Source organism: Sinocyclocheilus rhinocerous, unplaced genomic scaffold (assembly GCF_001515625.1).
Source record: "Sinocyclocheilus rhinocerous isolate Xijiao unplaced genomic scaffold, SAMN03320098_v1.1 scaffold1234, whole genome shotgun sequence".
NCBI classification, from domain to species: domain Eukaryota; kingdom Metazoa; phylum Chordata; class Actinopteri; order Cypriniformes; family Cyprinidae; genus Sinocyclocheilus; species Sinocyclocheilus rhinocerous.
The window spans coordinates 652,123-674,370 of NW_015656153.1; the positions used below are offsets into that span (position 1 = coordinate 652,123).

The window sequence follows — 22,248 nt, forward strand, 5'->3', positions numbered from 1 at the left end:
AACTTTTTTATTTTTTTTACCAGGGGTCCACTGCAAAATATTTGGAGTTGATTATTTAAATTAAATTGTTGTATAAATTTAAGCCCATTTTCAAATAACAAACTTTATGCAGGTAATGTAAATGGTAGGATTACATATAGGAGGAAAATCCCATGAATGAGGAGAAGGTAAGGGAAAAAGAGGGAGAAGGGTGTGCCAGTCTTGGGGCAGTGATCTGCGAGACATCCCCTGTTCTATCTCACTTATCTCAGGGGGGTATCGGGCTGGGGGGTTTGGCAGGGCACAGCATTCCAGTCAATTTTACACATCCTCACACATGCACCTAGTTAACAACTGACTGGAGAGGTAGAAATGAGGGATACGTGCGCAAAAAAATGCACACACAGACACACAAAGACGCAAACAGACAGACACGTGGCGATATTTTATTATCTCCTGTGAGCGTCCTGCCATGGGTGCCTCCATGTGGCAAGACACAAAAACAAGATGGGTATTTGAACATAACCTGTTCAATGTGGACTTTCTCAACATCAACATCAAGATTTTCATTTAATATTAGTTTTAAAAAGTTTAATACATTTCTGTTGAAACTGCCATGTCAACTAACCATATGCACAGTGAAAGTGATCAAGCTGATTATAATTCATAATTGAGCCAAATGTTCAACTAAAGTAAACATCTAATCTTCATAGTTTTATAAAAGAAAATCAACCGTAAAACACTGTAGTGATTCAAGGAGCAGAAGGAGCCTTACAAACAAACAAAAGCTTTTAAATGTTTCATCCTGTTCAGTTCAGATACAGATGGGAACAAAAAGTTTTCTTCTTCCACTATGCTTTTACACCACACACTCCTTTATTGGTTCTAAAACCATCTATTTACTTCTTTCCTTCAGTCACTTTGCATTAGTAACACAAACAAGACAATTTCAAGTTCATGACGGCACAATTGTCTGAAGTCCATGGACACAGAAAGTACAGCGTATTATCCAGTTTCTCCTCCGTTTACACGGACCACAGAATCACAATGTGCTTCTCTTTATTCTATTTGCCTTTAAAAGAGCTAAGCGAATGTGACAATTATATTCTCCTTTCCAATTCAATAACACATGCCGTAATAGAAAGCCACAACAACCGAAATACAATACAGGTTTCATTTTCGTTACTTTAAAAAGAGCACAAGGTGGGTGGCCGTGATCCATTGCACCTCAAGTAAAGTCACACAGAGCAGAAATTTAGGAGAGTTACATTAATAAACAAACCTTGCATTATCATCTGTCAACACTTTTTCATTCATACCCCTAATCAACAGGATATTCCTATTCGGCCCTTTGGGGTGGCTAGTGTTTTCTTTTTTTCATGATATATCACACCTGATGACCAGGTTGTGAAATTAACTATAACTACTGTACTAACTACTGCGAACAGGATATTCCTATTCGGCCCTTTGGGGTGGCTAGTGTTTTCTTTTTTCATGATATATCACACCTGATGACCAGGTTGTGAAATTAACTATAACTACTGTACTAACTACTGCTAGAGAAACTACAATTTCAGCATGGCTCTATTATAAGGAAAGGTCAACCGTTCAGCCATATATAAAAAACAACAACGAGAAAATGACTGTTACGTACTGGATGAGGGAAAAGAAATCCACATTTTTAGGGGATTTTTTTACTGCCCTCTGGGCTAACACAAGAGTTGCAGATGTGGTTCTTGGATCTCAAGTAAAATAATAATATAAAAATAATATAAATGACTAGCCCATGGACACAATGTCATAAAATGACAAACCTTTAATATCAGGCAGCACAGCGCTCTACGAAGTGTGGAAAATCAGGAATCTATGTATTCAGCTTCGACATGATCAAATCTTGACACTCCATTGTATTATATAATGATTTTCAAATGGAGTAAATGATGGATGTCACAATCCTCAGTCCTTCAAACCTTCAACAGATAATGAAATCAAACATCATGTTCTCATCATATCTATGATTATAACAGACAATAACACAACATTTAGTTCTTCAGAAAATCTCAGGATAATCAAAATGAACCAAATACAATGCAATTTAACTCTAGCACTGAAAACAGATGCAACAAGCTTACACAAGTGTACATAAAAATGGATATTTCCAATCCAAAAGAGGTCTTATCATGTGGATCAGCTAATTTTAAGATTTAAAAGATGATCCTGTTTGTTTTTGTAAAACTGGTACAGTAAGTATCTCAAAGATGCCTGGCACCACATTGAGCACTGCATCTTTCTATTGCGTCCTGCTCCATCTAATGGTAATGTGCAGGCAAATACTAGAACAGCTTCCATGGACATGGTGACTAAACTGTTTTAAGACTACTTCTTGGTATGGTTGCCGGATGATGTATTTTTGTTTGTCTGTTAATGCGAAATGGTCCGTATGAGACTTTCTCAAGGTTATAAAATAAGAACATCTGCAAGGAAATAGACTGATCACTTTAAAACATGGTAGAGCATTATGGTTATCATGTCTGACCTCATAAATGTCATATGGCTACTGCCAAGATGCTTATAGGGGAAGTTCACCCAAAAATAAAAATTCTGTCATTAACTCATCTTCATGTCATTCCAAACCTGTATGACATTGTTTATTCTACAAAAAACAAGAATGTTGGTAAACCAACTGTTTTGGTAAATATTTTGTGTTGACAAAAACACCCTGAGAAATTTCTCAAAAGAAATAAAGTCATACAGGTTTGGAACAACATGAGGGTGATTTTGAGGCACACTGAAAAAAAAAAACATTCCACTAGACGTTCCCATTGTGTTTTGACCATCAATGAGGAACAAAAACTACAGGAAGAAACAATAATTGATCAACAGCCAAGTAACTTTGTGTTTTGTTCAGTTAGAATTCTACTAATATAAAGGTGTTCCGCATACTGGCCGACTTTCCAAGCAGAAACAGGTGGCCGGAGGAGGAAGTGAATATGACTCAAAAGTAAGGTGGCAGATAAGAAGTTCAGGAGTTTAGCCTCTAGGTTCCAAAATCAGGTCGACATTAACTTTGTTCCGCTCTAACAGGAAAGGAAGCCACTTGCCGCTACGCTCTGTTTTCCCGCTTTCCCGGGTGAGTCAAATTATGATCGGAACAGCAAAAAGAACTAAAGACAGAGGAGTTTAATCTGCGTCTCCAAAGATGGTGGGTCAAATCTCTCGGTTCTCATAAATTAGGCCAACAGAAGCCTGGATAGAAAAGTACACGAGTGTTCAATCATAAAAAATATGTCATGAGAACTGGCATAAGTGGTTAGGTGAGTGAAAACAGAAGCTGTGTGGAGTGTTGCAGTCTACTGAAAAGATAAAGCATATTAGAGCCGGTTACAAGCCGCTTTCCCTATGGATTTGCAAGCAAGCACGCCTCATTGACGTTTATGCTCCTAGATGCAGAACCTTGATGTCTGCATGACAGACATTGTATGCATGCTCCACATGCAGTTAACATCAAAATATCAACATTCTCAGTTTCAAGGAAAGGGATTTCTGAGCAAATAAATCCTTAAATGTGCCCAGGAAGTTCCAGCTAATAGCAACATGCTTTCTTAATTAAGTCTGTCAACTCGCCATTAATTACGGATGTAATACAAGACAGAGAGTCAGAGCAGCTTTTCGTATACGCAGTCACGGGCCAGCACTCAATGGTACAAAACGCATGCATGCACATGTGTACATACAGGACCACCTGGCCTTTTCATTGAATAACTTCCTCGCAGCAAAGTATTTCAACATTTGTTGGTATTTAATAAGGAACAGGGGAAAAAGCTGAACATTTGAACACTTGAACATTTCATTCAGATGAACAAAAAAAACCCTAAATCCATTCCAATTGACACTACATGAGAAGTGCTAATGATTAAAAGCATGCTTACAAGCGCTGTCAGGAGCAAACCTCCAACTCCCTCCGCAACATAGGGAGAGAAAAAGAGAAAAGAACCTAAAGGTAGAACTGACAGCATGAAAAAAGGAGAAAAGAAGTGCGAGCGAGCGAGAGAACTGGTTCTTCAGAGCGACTAGAGAGTGGAGCTCACACTAATGCTTCTGGGATCGACTGAGGCCTCTTTGGCAGAGACTCTCCGGCCATCACAACATCCATCACTCTCCTCCCAGAACAGACAGGGAAAACACTCAGCCTTTCACCTAGAGAGAGACTATTTTAGCAGTCCGTTCGCTTGCTGGAGAGGCCTCTTAATTACTCCTACTCACAACACTTCATCTGCACCATTAGTTCATGTACTGAAAGCCCTGGAGATTAAATATGAGTTATGATAAATAAAACTTTATTCAAACCAATGTGAGACAATGCTCTCTTGGCTGCCACTCAAATATTATTTGCGTTTTCCCCCTCTTCGGCCTCAACTTTTTTATCTGAACTAAATCGGCCGAATCATCTTTGAAGTGGTGATATACTTCTTATCGTCCGATAAAAAGAGAGAGAAACACATCTGAGCAGTGGGGGTTTGGAGGGATGCCAGCATGTGAACTTTTGAAAGGTTTCAGCACCTCATTGAAACGAGGATTAGGTCTTTGGAGCAGAGTCCAAACTGCAAATGGAGAAGTGAGGGGACATCACTGAGGTGAACAGAAAGGTTGCGTGAGAGTTACACTTTAGTGGAATATTAAAGATGCTACACTAGATTATCACATGCTGAAATGCATCCTGACAACAATAAATCATCACCACTGAACAAACCAAAAAACACATTATAATCAGTAGCTGACAAATTAATTAATTAATTTAATAAACAAACAAACAAGGGCTGGAAGAACCAGGACAATTAAACAGCCAATATTTGGTTATTTATTGTACCAGTCAATAATTTTTCTAACCAGGTAGATAAAAACGGTCTATTTTAAACCATTTGAAGTTCAAAAATTTACCAGTATTTTATTTTTATTCTCTCAATATTTAATTTTGATAAGCATTTCTGAGTAAATATTGATTTAAATAACTGTTCATTTAAATGTACAGATTTTGTGTAAACTGTACACAAGTCAAATATTAGTGCACATATGAATCAATAATTAAAAAATAGAATATTTGATTCATTTAAATTCAGCACTTTTGTGTACATCTGACCTTATTAGCTATCATTTAAGTGTAATAAATATAATGGTATAAATGTATATAAATTGTGTGTGTTTGTGTGTGTGTGTGTGTGTGTGTGTATATGCACACACACATTTTCACAAAAATCTTTATAAATAAATTAATGAATTAATGAATTAACTACTGAAAAAAACATATCGGTTATTCACTAAATTACACCACCCAACACACATTAAAATGGATTTCTGGAGCTTGTTCTATTGAAACAACAAAGTAAAACATTTACTCACCTGCACATTCTACATTGATCAGGCTGACGGTGGCTGGGATGATGGAGGTGTCCACTGCATAAAAATTCCTCAGAGCCAGACGCACTATGCTGACCTTCAGCCTCTCTGGAAAGAGGGAGAGCAGGAAGATGGGCAAATAGAAGGCGTACCGCAGCCGGCAGAGCACAGGGGTCATGACCTTGCCTTGAGGGCTACAGGCCATGCGCTCAATTGTAGGGAAGAGCATCACCGCCTTCACAGCCTGAAGATGACAAGTACAGATGGATTTTAGAGATTTTAGAGATGAATGTAGGTCAGGAAAACTCTACTTTCTCTTGAATCATCTACTTTTAGTCAAAGTAGTTAACAGTTTGGTTAAGTAACCGACACTTAGGAAAAACAAGACCAGCAGAGCAATATGTGACTTACTGAGATGCAACGCATGATATTTATGACAGCAATGTGAGCAGTTTTAATCATAACAAATGACATACCTTAATTTCAATGCTTAAGAGTTATCAAACTATGAAAAATGACATATTTGTGTTCTCACTATATTATGAAATCGATAGGAGAGACAAGGGAAGGAGGGAACAGAGAGGAGAGAGAGACTTCCAGAAACAGGAAACACCTGCCTCTGTTTGGCCATTGAGTAGAAGGCAGCTAGACTCATTCAGTGAGTAAGACAGAGTGGATGTGCTTCATCTGTCTCTACAATCCTTTGCAGTTGCAGCCAAGTATTTTTCAATGAAACTAAACAGTGCAATATCTTCAATTCTCTTGTGTAAAATATGTGATAGCCAGCACAATTCTTTGTCAGCAGTGCCAAATGCAATCTATTCAGCTTCAAACCACTAAACTTCAAACTCAGCTAGTTCTGCAATCCTGAAAGAGTGCTGGTTTCATCACGCCCCGGCAACAGGCGAACAGGCAAGTTCTGCTGCCGCTGAATTTATCATCTGAATGGGCCTTATGGAACTGAAAAATATCTATTGCTGTCAGTGGAAAAGATATCAAACCCCAAATGGATGAGAGATTCACAATCCAGAGTCCCTCTGTCGTAACAATTACAATACAAACCATCAAATGAGTGGAGATTAAATGAGATGCTCTGCTTACGCGTGAAGAAATAATCAAATTTCTTCAATATACAAAGTACTCAGCTGTAAACTACATTTTCTGGAGTGAATGTGAACGGTGCTTGAGGTGTAAAACCATGATGCTAGGTGTTCTGGGTGGTTGCCAAGACTCTACTATGCAGTTGCTCATGTTTTCTGAACCATTGTTAGCACATTGCTATGTGTTTGCTGCCACGTTCTAAGCAGCTGTTAGCACATTACAATGCAGCTGACAGTGTGTTCAAAGCCACTAGCATCTTATTGTACGGTTGCTAGTGAGTTCTAAAGGTCCAGGCATACTTATTTTTCCACATTTCACTTTATCTCGTGCACAGCTATGTCCGCACATCTTTCAAAAGTATGGGTCTGTCCAAAAACCCTCACTTGCAGTCTTGGTCACTTGAAAGAGCGTGCACACAACAGTGCGCAAGACTGTCCCATGTCTTAAAAATGCCAAAGCGCCTTTAAAGCACACTAATGCCTTTAAAGCACACTAAATCCACACTATCCATACCACTGCGGAGCGGTGTTCGAGGCTACGTGTATCCCATCATGCATCATGTTATGGAAATAAATTGTGAGACTTTTTGCCGAGACCTCACGAAATGTCGCAGAAACCTTTCCAGTGTAAGTTAAATATTAATGATAATTAGATACTATGTATAATTTGGTAGTAAAACAAAGTGTTCTTCATTTTAGTATTTGGACAAGCCCTATACTCACTCTCGAATGAACAAGTTTGACATGTGCAGTACCACCTTGTGGACTCATTCTGTCTCAACATTTACCTTGTGCCTGCGCTGTTATACATGGACTGTCCGCACAGACACAAAAATTGGGCTGCATGCAGACACTTTTGTTGACAAAAACTGCATCACGCAGACAGTGTGTGGACTGTTGTGGAATGCGGATGGCCGAAGTATACTTTGGGCTTAAGCAGTTCTTAACACGTTACTATGCGTTTACTATTCCAAGCACGTTGATATGCTAAGATTGCTAAGATGTTCTGTTGCTGCGTAGTTTCTAAGGTGTTTTGGGTGATTTTCAGAGAGCAACTATGCAGTTCCTAAAGTGTTCAAAACCAGTGGTTCCCAACTCTGTTGCTAGGGTGTTCTAAGTGGATGTTAACACATTGCTATGCAGATGCTAAGTAGGGCTGTGCAATTAATCGCATGCGATTGTCAAGCGCATCTAGTCAGTAAAGCCGGTTCTGTGATTAGTAGTAAATCGCCATCACCTGCATTCAGATGGAGCGGCATTTAATACACAGAGCCGTAGTTCACTGGCAAGCAAGGCAACATCGCGTTCATAATTGAATGCGATTCATCTGCGATTATGAACGCGATATTGCCTAGCTTGTCAGTGAACTACGGCTCTGTGTAGTAAATGCCGCTCCATCTGAAAGCAGGTGATGGCTATTTACTACCAATCACGGAACCGGCTTTACTGACGAGATGCGCATAACAATCGCATGCGATTAATTGCACAGCCCTAATGCTAAGTATGAATAAGAGTAATAGTTATAATGACAGTGGCCACTAATAAATCTATACAAAACCATCTAGTCCACATACCGCTCCAGGAATCATTCAACCCTCTCACATAATACTTTTAATCTGCTATTGCACTGCTCATCCTGATGCCCATCAGTTGTCAGACAAAGAGAGAGAGAGTGGAAAAGAGGCAGTGAAAGAGAGAGGGAAAGGTGAAGAAGAGGGAGTGTGTGCGGAGCAGGTGATCTTTGATGTGCAAGTAGTGCTTTTGACAAGAAGCAGTTCCCCTTCCTGGAGGTCACAGGAATGTAACAGAGAACACAGAACAATCTGACAGAGTCTTTGGGAGTGGCTCTTTAATCAGAGAGACAGACGGCCAGTCACACACACACATACACACACACACACACACACACACACACTTCTACTTCTAGAGGGTTCCTTCTCTGGTACTGCTGAGGTCAGGAAGGGGGAAGGAGTTCTCTGCATCTGGAGAAGGGGCGAAGAGAGTTTAAACGTCACAATCTGACTTCCACGGATCTGAGATGTGAGGGTGCGATCTGATAGTGGAGGAATGTTAATGATGCACAGATCTACTGGAGCTTCAGACAGCATGATGGATCATACGGCAGTCCAGACCACATCTCTTTCAACTCAACCACTTACAGTGAGTGAATATCTCAATGGGAATGTGTTGCAAGGGCCGCCTCCACTCACGTCAGCACTGCTCTGCTCTTTTCGAACGTAGCCTTGCTGCCAGGCTCCAGAGTGGGAATAGGCACGATAGTGGAGTGGCGACATAATGAACACTGCTGGAAGGCCCACCTGAAGCTGACAGTGCCCCATCACTGCTAACCTTAAATGCCAAATGCCTCTTTGGGAAAAAAGACCGGTCAGCTCCTCATAGGTCCCAGGAGAAAGCATAAAGGAAATCCTAGGGGTGGGCAATATGACCAAAATCTTATATCACGTTCAAAGTAATTTTATTTCACGGGAGCAATGTATATCATGGTATAGTTATTTTTGATTTAAATAATCAACATTTTTGATATATAAATTTCATAATTCTTGTCACCAGTGTCAATATCACAAAAAAACGTCATGTGCGTGTAACAGAGACGTTACACAAAGTGTTGTAGAAAGAGACGATAGTCCAAAATCTCTACCGGTTGACAAATTTCTATCGGTTAATCGTGTCTACCGGTATAAATGCCCACCCCAAGGAAATCCCATGTCACTTTTATTTAGACGAATAAAAAAAACACCAGGTCAAGCCAGGATGCCAGGCCACCATGACCCTTACTCTCCAGAGGGTCAAGGGAAACCACTGCCCCTTGCATCCCAGAATGAACAATAACATAAAATGTCGCTGTAAGTGTTTTCTCAACCGTGTGACTACATGTCCAATGGGCTGGACGGTCCGTGGTCATGTCTGGGAGCTTTAAAATATGGAGATGTTGTGAGGGTAATCTGAGCCAGGGCTATGTGCTGTAATGTTTATGCTTTTGTTTGGCTCATGCTGTGACTGTAACAATGTTTTATTTGAGTGAAGTATGAAATCATACCAATAATTCAGTACTGTCGGTGTGACCTCTGCTCCCCGAATGGAGGCCCACCCAGAACGCTGCGACACACACTCGCCCACAAGTTAATCTACACACCCAAATCCTCATGTCCTGGACAAGAAAGACACATTGTAGTGTCAGGGGAACTTGAGCGTGCCATCAGTCCACTGAAGAGAATGACGGGACTTGTTAAGCATTCTTCCTAGCAACCATCTCCAAGAATCCCTTCGGTTTTCCAATAGAATGCATCTCGTACAGATTAGAACATAAATCATACAGATTTAGAACAACATGAGGGTGAGGAACAGAATTTTAATTTTTGAGATGACCTATGCCTTTAACCTACTTTTGATTGCAATCAGAGTAGTTCACTGTCATAAGAAATGTTATCTGTTAATAATAAAACGCAAAGCAACACTTCAGCCAACAGCTGTTAAACCAAACTATACATCTGTGCAGACAAATGTAGGAAATGGCATCACCTTCCCGGGGCACATGGCAAGATGGTTGCTACAGGAGGAGGCATAAAGCATTTTCCTCCTCACCTAAAAGAGCTCTACCTCAGCTGAGGTGTCGGGTGGAAAAAGGTCTTTTCTGCAGCCTCACATCTGTGAGACAAATCAATTTCTTTCTTTAGACTGTCTATTCTACAACTGGCACATATACAGTGTCACTTTCTTACAACAAGCAAGTACTTCAAAAGGCATCAGAGAAGACTTGTGAACTGGACTCATGTCAGAGACATACAATTGAGCACCTCCATATGCAGTCAGTCAAACTCTTTCTCTAGTTTTGGGGAGGTTTTCCAACCTACCTCATGCTGCTCCTGGTCTGAGGCTGAAATCTGCAAACATTCTCCTCCAGAAATGCACTAAAGAAACCCCTACCATCATTTAAACTGACTGGTCTCTTCCATTCCAAAATAAATATCTAGAGCCCATAGTAACAGTTTCTGATTATCACACATCATATGTTACCAGGCATAATCGCCAGGTTGGCTTCCTGGCAGCCTGCAATCTGGGACGAAAAAGGAAATCTTTTTCTCCTTCGTGCATGTTTGCTCTGAGCCATGCCATATCTGCCTACATCGTACAGGGATTTAACTAGCCATAATTTGAAAAGACCAGATTCAGACGAGTATACAAAAAGGTCTTCATGGTTGGCAATGTTTTAATGACCTGGAATGAAACATTTTTCACCGATTATGAAAGAGGACCTTAAAATCGATGAGTGAGATTGAGATTGGGACCAGCTTTTCGACTGAAGTTCTTGAACTAAATCCCTAAAAGTGGTTTGGACGTGGATTGTATCCAAAAGTATCAGAACATATTTTTATCGCACTGCAAAAAGTGGTACATAAGTGCACTGGCCCCATTAATGAAGCTGAAATCAATTTCTCTTTGCCAGGAGGAAAACATGCCCCTCTAGTTAGAGGAAATACTAAAAAGGTAGAGAAAATGCTTAAAAATAAAAATGACGAAGAGCACATCTTAGAGCAGGAAAACCCCAGAGGGAGAAAGAAAATCAAGGTTCTTTTCCATGTTATTTAATCTCCTGACCTTTTACACAGCAAGGAAAGGGAACAGAAGTGTCTTATTATGCTGCTGATTGGCAGTGTCTCGCTTTGCTTTCACACATTACATACTTTCATGCAGCGACCATGTTTTGGCGGCATGTCCTCTAATGGCAAAGTTGCAAATCGCTGAGGTGGTCTGCAGAGGTTATGCAGACAGCAGTACTGTAGCCGTTATTCATACTGTTTTAAGTGGAGAATCAGACAGAATCAGTAGATAGTCTAAGCAAGGCATTGAAACAGGAAAGATGTTGTGGGTCAACGAACTGGGGTACTTTTTCAATTCACTGTCAGTGTTCAATGAGAAATACCTTACTAAGCAAATATCGGTCATTTAATTAATCACAAAAATAATCTCTATGTTTTGGCGGGGGGGGGGGATAATTAAATTCAATTAAAATAATAAATTAATTCAAAATAATTCATTTAAAAGTGAGACCATATCCAGCAACTAGTAAGATGTGTGTTTCATTAATAGTCACAGAGTAGTTCCATGGACTTTCTTATCTAGTTCTAGTAGCTCTGGGTCTCTCTTCATCATCTCCAAAATGATGTAGCAACCGATGGAGTGACCAATCAGCAGCAGGTTGGTGTCTCGAGGCACATGCTTTCGAAGGAAGGCCAGCTTGTGTTCAATCTGCCCGTTTAGCCCAAAAACATCCTCCTTCTCAGTCACAGATGCATCTTTGAAATAAAAAGAGGGAAAAACTGCATAAAGCTCTCACACCAAACCCAATGTACATCATCACATGGTGGCCAGGACTGTTGCCAGTACTTTCATCATGACCTAGAACTAATAAATACAGCAAATAATATAATTAGACAAAGCTGCCTAGTTTGATCGATTGTGGAGCTCCGATCACAGCTGAATGAGAACTGTAAAGGATCCAGAAGACACATTAAATTGTTAAGCGCTCCATATAAGACGTTTTCTTTCATCATCTTGATCTTGTTCTTCATTATTTCTTTGGAAGGGAGTAAAATTACGCTCTATTGAACAATCGCAGTAACTGGAGATCCTGATAATGCTTGGCAGGCTTTGATATTAATATCTTCCTACAGGTGCTGAATTCACCAGTATGAACCCAAGAAAGGGTAAGAATTAGAAAGACAATGGACTGCGCAGAAACAAAGGAATGACAGAAGAAGAGAGAAGAAGCTGGACTGAGGTGGGGTGAAGCTGAGGCATTTATCACTATGATGAGTTATGGGAGCAGAACTGTTAATGATGAGACAGGGGGAGAGAGGAGTACCAGAGGGGAGAGAGAAATAACTCATATTAGCTTCAAGACATAAATAGACAAAGTGCTCCTTCATGAGACATCTCACAATATATGGTTCCTGGAGCACTCTGCATCTTCTCCTCTTTCTAAAATAATAAAGATATCTCAACTGACGTAGTTGCACATGGCTAATTACTTAGACCTGTTTTATGATGAGATGTGCTGGAACAACAAATCCTAAGGGTCTCGTGGATTACCTCGGGTTGGACTGTTGTTGAAAGACAAATTAATATATTTTTATAAATTGTCGGCAACACATAGAGAAAGGACACTCTCAAATATTTTCTTTTTTATTTAAAAAAATAAAAAGTGATTGATTTTTTTTTTTTTCTTCCAAGGAAAGTGACTTTCATGAAGTGTGCAATACTGTAAAAGAGATCTGGTACTTCCATGAACCTTCAAATTTATACAGAAGATAAAAACAGATTTCAAAAAGGAAAGGACGTTGGATGGGGGTGTTAGACGGTGAACAGGATGGATGGAGGAACAGGAGGGGAACCACTAAGACCAAAAGGAGTGCATATGACCTTAAGGTACAGACACATGCAGGAGAGATAAAAAGGAAGCCGAAGAGAGGAGGAACCAATGAAATCCATTCAAAAGGTTCAAAACATTAAATCATTTTCACTGCATAAAATACCAGTGGATGTACAAGAATGATAAGATAAGACAGGGTAAAAAAAATAGAAACACATTCTGAGACAAAACGCAAGACTGAAAAATCTACATGCCATGTGCAATACAGCTTAAAGCTGGGTTTGGGGTTTGATGGACAATTGCTAAGGTACTAAGATGGCAAATTCACTGCCAAGCATTAACATATCAGGGTCACATGGTATGTGCTGTAAAAGAGAGAAAATAAGACTTGATTATAGATTCACCAGCTATAAATAAGATGAATAACAAACAAAAATATGTATGGAGAGGTTTTCGACATAAGAAAAGTTCACAGAACAAATCAGCCAATGTACAATGTGTTAATGTATTATGAGTATATTGAGTATGTATTATGAGTTATGATTTCACAAACAACTGTCTGAGTCTGCTCAATCTAGAAATCTTTCTGGGAGAGCCTAAAATGTTAATGTTATAGGCTATACATACAGTAATGTTATACAGATAAAAAGTTTTTTTTTTCTCCAATAAATTAATCATGTTATCATTCTATTAAGCAAGGACACAATAAATCAACTAAAAAAGTCATTAAATTAATCAAAAAATAAAAAGATGCATCAGTACAGAAGCACAACTGCGTTCAAGATTGATGATATTAAGAAATGTTTCTTGAGCAGCAAATCAGCACTAGAATGATTTCTGAAGGATCATGATGTGACACTGAAGACTGGAGTAAGAGCTGCTAAAATGTTAGATTTGCCATCATAGGAATAAATTACTTTTTAAAATATATTTCAGTAGAAAACATGTATTTTTAAATTGTAATAATATTTCACATTATTACTGTTTTTACTGTATTTGTGATCAAACAAATGCAGCATCAGTGAACATAAGAGACATCTTTATTATAACTATTTATTGGATGTGACAGTTTTGGGACACTGAGTAGGACCTTGAAAGGGACCAACTCTACAGCATACACATAATTTCAGAAAAAAGTATTTAACCAATAATATTTTTTTACAGGTACTGACAGGCACTCAATCCAGGGCTATTTTCATTCATGAATGTAAGCGAGAGATCAGACACTGAGCAATGAAGTCAGTGACCTGTGCATGCACACACATTTAGCTCTCCCCAACCACTCCTTACCCCTCATTTCCCATTTTCCAAATCCGATCTTGATTTTTTCCCGAAGGTTCCCACTGAAGTTTGCCTACAAAAGGGCCCTACATGTTTATCTACCAGCACAGAGGGGCACTATGAGCTCAGAGCCCAAACACCAATGAGAGCAGTTTACACATTGAGTGGCCTCTCAGGATTACCTCATGAACATTTCAGACTATCCTACTTGTAAAACATACAAAACCTACATCCAGCTACAATGACCTACCTACAGTCACCTATATTAAAGAAATATTTAACTGTGGGAAAGATGGTTAGACAAAATTTTAAAAAATTACAAATATATAAGATAATGTGCACTGTTGAATTGTGCATAATAAGACCAGGAAAGTATACTGAGAAACTATATATATATAAGGCAATTTGGACTTCATGTTGATTTTAAGGCTATATAGATTTATCCAATAAGAAAGCCAAAGGATATCCTTCTGGATATGGAACAGGAACAAAATCAGAGCAACCTGTAATGGGTCCAAAGAAGCATTTATACAACATATGGCAAACACAAATTCCTCAATATAAAATAACGATCTGTTGGCAAGAGCAAGCGATGTATAGGGAGCAGGCTGTTAAGTGATTATATCCCCCTCTCAAAAATGTGCAATAAATGTGTGGTGCATGTTTCATCCAGGGATCAGGTTACTGAATATTAATGTCAAGAGGAACCACAACAGAGTGGTGTTACTGAATAAAAATGGGTTGATACAGCGGGCTTGTCCTTTTGCTTTTGTAAGTATGCTCAGAGAATCTTAAAAAAAAGAGAGAACTGCAAGTATTTCAAACACAGGAGAATGCTGTTTGCATGTAAAGCATGAGCATTAATGCTTAAAGATATACATGAAAATGTATTCATACTCAGGCCATCTAAGATGTAGATGAGATTGTTTCTTCATCGGAACAGATTTGGAGAAATGTAGCATTTGCTCTCGATCACCAAAGAATCCTCTGCAGTGAATGGGTGCCGTTAGAATGAGGGTATAAACAGCTGATAAAAACATCTCAAAATAATTACAAGTAATGTAATTAATCGACAAACTGTGTGTTTGTAATAAACACAAATATGTCCGTGGATAAAAAATTTTTTTTAAAGACATATTTTGGGATTTTTTGCCTTTATTATGATAGGACAGTATGTAGACCGGAAGCAAAGCTTGAGAGAGAGAGAGGGGGACGGGATTGTGAAAAGTCCACGAGTCTGGATTCGAACTTGGGACACACAAAGCGCAACGACGCTCTATGTAGTCACGCTGACATTTTGGTGGATTTGGATGTGAGAAGACAACAAGGGATGGACTTTTCACTGGAGGAAGCATTATTATGGATTATGGACTGGTATTATTTGGCCAGAAGCGACAGTTTAAATTTAAAATGTTTTATTGATGGACTTGTTTTTTGCAAACACAGCTTTCTGCTTCACAAGACATTCATTGGTGGACTGGAGTCATGTGTATTACTTATGGATCAGTTTTTAATCAGTTGTTTGGACTCCCATTCTGACGGCACCCATTCACTGCTGAGGATCCATTGGTGATATAATGCTAAATTTCTCCAAACCTGTTCTGATGAAGAAACTCAGTTATATCGAGGATGGCCTGAGGGTGAGTAAACTTTCAGCAAATTTTCATTTTAGGTGAACTATATAGATGCATAAGAATGCATCTACATCAGCCTCTACTGCCAAATACAACCAAAATACAACTAATGTAAAGGCCATCTTTAGCATTCAAAATGAACAGTTACAACCAACCAACAATTATTACAAAGAGGTATTAGACAACTCTTGTTTTAAATGCTACATGTTTAAAAAGGGCCAATAGGTTTCCCACTAATGTCCATGCCTCCAATCAGCAAGACAAACATGAAACCCAACCTGACTACAACTGGTCACAAAAGGTCACATCAACCAAACTGCTCAGAACAATCTATTTCCCTTTTACTATACCCCAGGCAATCTTACAAGAACGAGGGAAATTCCTTTTTTATGCATGCTTTAATAGCCTGGGCATAAATGGAGGGTAATTTAGTCATATCAGAGAAGGGAAAGTAGATTTTGAGTAGTAACTCTCTTAACACGCTCTGACAAAATGAATGAGATGTGTAGGTCTGGAGGACGGCTTGACCCAGGGCAGGGTTATTGACATTGGCAAAGTCCAAAATGTTCCCCATGTTTGCATTAACAGATATTTTTTACTGTAATCAAAAGGCATCAATCACGAATCGCCAACCACAGGAACAGTTCCTCCACAGAGATTTGGCATGTTTACCCCACTACCATTTCCCCCTGCTTTTGTTTATGTTTCCAAGACACATGGATGTAATATCACTTAATATATGCCATTAAATACGACCAGCCCTGTATTGCCAATGGGACTGAAATGTTTGGCATTGAGAGTTTAAGATCTCATCAATGAACTCAATGAAGTCTCTGGATGAAGTGAGGTTTCTGTGGGTTCCGAATGGCTGTGCCTGCTGCTGACCGCTGGCTGACCAAGAGCCCTTTGAACAGCAGTAAATCAATGGGCAGCATTCACATGGAAAGCCACCAGTGACTTCTGGACAAGGAAGTTGAATTTGAAAACCTGAAGCTGTTTGAAGGGTCATCATAAGAAGAAACCGCAAACTAGATCTGATGCCCAAGTCAGTGACGCCATCGTCTTACGGAAACCAAATTCTACAATCAGCTTTTCAAATTGTTTAAATAGTGAATTTCAAAGTAATAAATGTAAATGTAGTTAATTTAAAAATAATTTTAAATTAAAAAATAATTTAAACCAGTGTTATTTTAGTATTATTTATATACTATCATAGTTTTTTACAAATATGTTAAATTAATGTTTTCATTTAAATGTTATTTTAAGTAATTTTATTAGTTTTTTTAATCACTATTTATATTTAATATAGTTTTAATTATTTATTTATTTACATTTAGTGATTTTAGCTCTTCATCTTATTTCAGTTAGTTGCCATTGTAACATATTTAATTTTTGATCAGTTTAAGTTATTTTATCTGATATTTATATTCTATTTTATTTTTATTACAATCAACAAAATTGTTTTTAACAGTTTTAGTTAACAATAATAAGTTAATAACCCTAATTATCTACATATTAATTAGATCATTTCTGTGCCACTAGTTTCCATAAACAGAAGGGACACACCCCCTGTCTGCCATTGGGCAACTAAACAGATAGTCCCGCCCTCACGTTGTGCCATTGGTTGAGCCAACATTGCCCTTTTAGCCTGCAAAAGCGAAAAGAAAGCATCTAAATAATTACTGAAAGAAACTATCCAAACAATGAACAATCACTTATATAGTTCATTTAATCTAACATTAAAAAAAACCTGCACATGCCTGCATGATAAAAAACAAAAGCTTTCAAGGATCTCTTTAGCAGTATTCAGTTGATTACAGTCTGATATACTAAATCCTCAGCAATGTGAAGCAACACAAGCAGCTATTTCCTCGGACAGGGGCATCTGCGAACCAAATGGCAGAACATGATGAGGGATGGATCATTGAGATGAACAAGACAATGTGCCGTGGAAAGAAAAGCCCAGCGTGTTTGATACCGCCCCGCTTAAGACGGCCATTGATTGTAATCAAGAATGTCACTCAAATAGCGAGATTGGGGAAATGAAATATAACTTTTAATTGCGTCCACTCTTTCATCTGCACTGGCTTGGCAAACGCCTGCCGCTTGTTGTCATCTCTTGGCACATTTGAATCCGCTGCTGAGTTTTGACTTTTAATCATCCAGCTTGTGATTGCACAACATGATATGAACAGCAATGAATGTCATCGTCTGTTGTGTGAGCCAGAGATCAGCTGTCTGTCACTAAATACTTTAAGACTGTGATTCCGGTAAAAAGTATTCCATGTGTTCACAATAAAAAAGCAATTGTTTGATACTTCAGTTTGTAAAAATAATATATACTGAACAAGCTACGAGATTGCTGAAAATTTCAGATGCTCTTCAGGAAGTTTTGTTCTGCCAGATCTACTGATTTGATTTTGGTCATTTCTGCTAATCTGGTGGCAAATACACCACAATATGACATACTGAGAAGTGCAAGCTTGTCTGTCCGGACAGTAGACCTGATGTGACCAACGTTCACCTAGACTGTCCAATCCATCAAGCGAGCCAGAAGAAATGCTGTTTTTGGAGATCCCAGCCATCTGCATGTGGTTTGTCTTATTACAGGTGAGGGCTTGGTAATGTCTTTCCCACGTAGCGAGCTCAATAAAAACGTCCATGCTGCTTTATGGATGAACATGCTGGACTTTCATATACTGGTTCAGGCAGAGGAGGGAGACACGGCTTGGCTCGTTCGTCAGTCCCCAATGCATTCCACCTTACTGTGCGCTCTGTGAAAGGATTCCGGGAGGAGCATCCCGCAACCTGACAGACACTACAAACCAGCATATCAGTCTGGACAGAGTACGGCTGTGTCTGAAACTGTCAGTCGGGGACTTCAAGGGCAGTGTTTGTATACGAAGGTACAATATGTCCTAAATAAATTAGTTTCAGTCAGAGAATCTTTCAAGTCTTTCACCATAATGTGTTGTTTAATAATTTACTCAAGTGAGCTTTAGTGATAACTAAGGCTGGATAAATATAAATCAGAACACATAAATATATGAAATTATATACATCATATATTGATATATTGAAATCTATATTGATACAAGAACCTGAACCATGCAATATTGCGAGAAAAAGAAGTGATAACCAAATGTAATATTAAAAAAAATAATTAAATCAATTAATATTTTATATGAATACAATTAATTATTAATAATAATAGTATTTATTAATTACAGTCTAATAATGATAATACATATTATTAATTAACAACAATTAAATCATAATAATAATAATAATATCTTGAATGGTAAATAAAGGGGGAAACCATCTAAAAATCACAAAATTATAAACAATTATTCCCCTAAATAACCAAAGTCACTTAATTATCTGCTGCCATCTACTGTCTCATTTATAACAGTGGTAATGACATCATGCTGAGTGAGAGGACAGCAAACGGTGCTTTCTGCAGATCACTCTATGATCGTTCTCTCCATCACATTTATGTAACAACAAAAAGCTTTAAGAAGTGCTTAAATGTTAGCTCATGAGAAGAAAAACTATTTTGACCATCTGCAGACAGATATTTGTAATATAGTTCACATTTGAAAAGGCTGACACTCTGAATTAACTTTTAAAACGACAAGCTACTTTGAAGTCCATGAACAACTCAGAATTGGGACAGATCATATGTCAACCACTTACATGATTGTCCTTCTTTGTTCTCAATATGGGCCACTTCTGATCACTTCAGGTGATCCCTTCACCTTCAGAAGGACTGTACCGTAACTGTATGTTGGATTTTATACACCTGTTAGTCATGGCATAGCTGAAATAGCCAAATCTGAATAATTAGAAAGCAGGTGTCCACATGTACTTTTGGCTGTGTAGTGTATGTAAAGAGGAAAATATCCCACCTTCAATCATATCATAGGTTTCTGGAGGCATACAGTGTCCAGCATGGCTCACAGCCCACACTGGATATCTCCGGATGAACGTCTGATACAGCGTCCACATGTATGTCTTGTAGAAGCCCACCACACCTGGGTTACCTGTGGAAAGGTGAAAACTTCATTTAGCTAAATTTTCACTTCAATATAAGGATTGTTGTGAGACATGGTCTTCATTGTTTAGACAAGAGCAGACGTCTGTTCCAGGTCTGCTGACGTAGCTCTGCTGCTGTTCACAGATGAGGTTAACTGCGAGTGAGGGGAGATAAGGAGATAAATGGCATCTCTGATACCCAGCTGCCTTCAGTGCAGAACAATGGGCACTCTGTGTGGTCACAGGGAATTCACTCTCTCGCTCCAAAGAGTATCGATGGGCCACAGCCTTGCAGGCCGATTCCTTTACCACGATTGTTGTGTGTCTCTGAGATGAGATTACACGTAAATGCATCTCACAAGTGTTTGAATAATAATGTTTGAATTGGCTAAGTATTAAAGAATCACTCATCATAGGACATTTAAACTAATTGTGGGACTATTGTGAGTTATGTAAATGTAACTCCAAGGCACTACAATCCAGGCTAGACAGGCTAAACCAATTTTTTTTCTTTTCCAATTAATATTAACATGCAAAAAACAATATACTCTGACATTACAAAGTAAGTAACAGAAAACTCTAAATGGTCCCATATACTATACAATGCAAAATAAATAAACTAGATCAGTGTGACATACTGACATATGAAAAAACTTGTATAAAGAGACCTGTATAAAGAGAATATAAAGCTCAGGTTTATTTGGGGGACCAAACTGAGCAAAAATATGAAACAAGGTACAGTTGTAAAAAAAGTAAGATGAAATTCAACTTGTAATGAGAATCAAAGAGATTTTTGTAACAGTATAGCACACTACAAATATCAAAGCATTGTAGTGTCAAATGTGTGGGGTAAAACATAATACAAACAATACAATGATGACTAAGAGATGTACAAATAAACATTCTTCATAAAGCTTGTTGTATCATATTTAATTTTTGTACAAAATAAATATATAAATAATCAAGTTGCCTCAGTCCGGTAAGTGTTCATCTTGAAATGTTAATAAAGAACAATATAAAGGTTATTAATATGTTTACTTTAGCTTTTACAGCAAAAAGACATGTGTACCACGGCCTGAAGGGGGTTGTTTTTGGACGTTTTCACACTAGACTGTGCTTTACTTGCTAAAAAGTATGTACCATCTCTCAGAGGGCAGAAGGAATGAAGTAGATTGTGCGCAACAGGTTTTCCAGCAGTTTTGATCATTTTAATATTTTAGAGGCCTAGGAATTCATGCATCAAATATGACAAAATAGGCTTTATAGGGTTAAAGCAGGAGTAGTGAAGCAAAGTTCTCCACCGTCTGTCCCAGTCTTCACAGCAGGGGCTGTGTTCGCTGAGATACGCTGCACTGATATGAGCGGCGAGGGCCAACAGCAGCCCTTCCGAGCTCTTTTCAAACTGATTAAATCCATTTGTATGTTTTTATTCATGCTGAGAGTTCCCAAATCTCTTTCAGATGGAACTTGACATGCTCAAAGTCCGAACTGCTTCAAGCCAGTGTTATTAGAAATGGCAGGTTTTTCCCAACCAGTCACCACAATAAAGTCACAGACTCTCTCGCTCTAAAGGCAGATGGAATCAAAGAATGCACTGTCACACATGGGCCCACGGATAGATTTCATCTATAGGGGCAGGGGAGGTGGAAGAGGAGACAAGTGCTCTACAGCTTTAAACACCGCTCCACCCTTATCTAGCCAATAATTACATCCGCTTTCCAATTTTTCTGTCCCCACTGTAGGTGAAAATGCTGCACAAAACTGAAAGCAATAAAACCACAAGCAATCAGATGAATTTTCACTATCATGGGACGCGTTGCTGGTCCAATGAGATTTCATTTTGGGCATGATTACTCTGCTCAGAGAAACCAAGCAACCAACAAAATGCTTTGTTTCTTGACATGACGCAGCTGTGAAGAACAGAAACTGAAATTCAAGGGAAAATCTTGTCATCATGTACTCACCCTCATGTCATTCCAGACCCGTATGAATTTCTTTCTTCCATACAATGAAAGTGGATGGAGACCAGGAGCTGTGAAGCTCCACAAAGGATGCATTGTAAAAACCGTCCATATAACTTATTCATTCTGAAACAGCTAATACAGCTTGCATGAGGTAGAGACCAAAATTTAAATTTAAACAATTTAACGGTTGTCACCAATTACTCTCATTAGGGATGCACTAATATTAAAATTCAGGCTGATACTGATGCATTTACGTTATGACAACCGATAACCGATATAGATAACCGATAAATTATATACAAGTAAACTAAATGTAAAAACAGGAAAATAAGCTGAACAATTAAATATCCAGTTTCAACTAATACCAATAAATTAAAAATAGCAATATTTAAATTAAAAATCTAATATCAGCCAATAACCAATATTGAATAAATATATTGTGCATCCCTACCAAATAGCCATGATCACCA

At 38.5% G+C, this 22,248-nt stretch overlaps 1 protein-coding gene across 1 annotated transcript in view; it reads right to left on the reverse strand.

Moving 5' to 3' along the window:
* The window catches only part of LOC107719494 (lipid droplet-associated hydrolase-like), a 30,390-nt gene extending 8,606 nt beyond the window's left edge, over positions 1-21,784 (reverse strand). The window contains exons 1-5 of the mRNA XM_016526913.1: positions 21,779-21,784; positions 19,907-20,141; positions 19,688-19,822; positions 11,604-11,788; positions 5,377-5,617 (exon numbers count right to left, since the gene is read on the reverse strand). Coding sequence (XP_016382399.1) covers positions 5,377-5,617; positions 11,604-11,788; positions 19,688-19,822; positions 19,907-20,141; positions 21,779-21,784 — 802 coding nt within the window. The remainder of the gene's footprint in view (positions 1-5,376; positions 5,618-11,603; positions 11,789-19,687; positions 19,823-19,906; positions 20,142-21,778) is intronic.
* Positions 21,785-22,248: the final 464 nt, after the last annotated feature.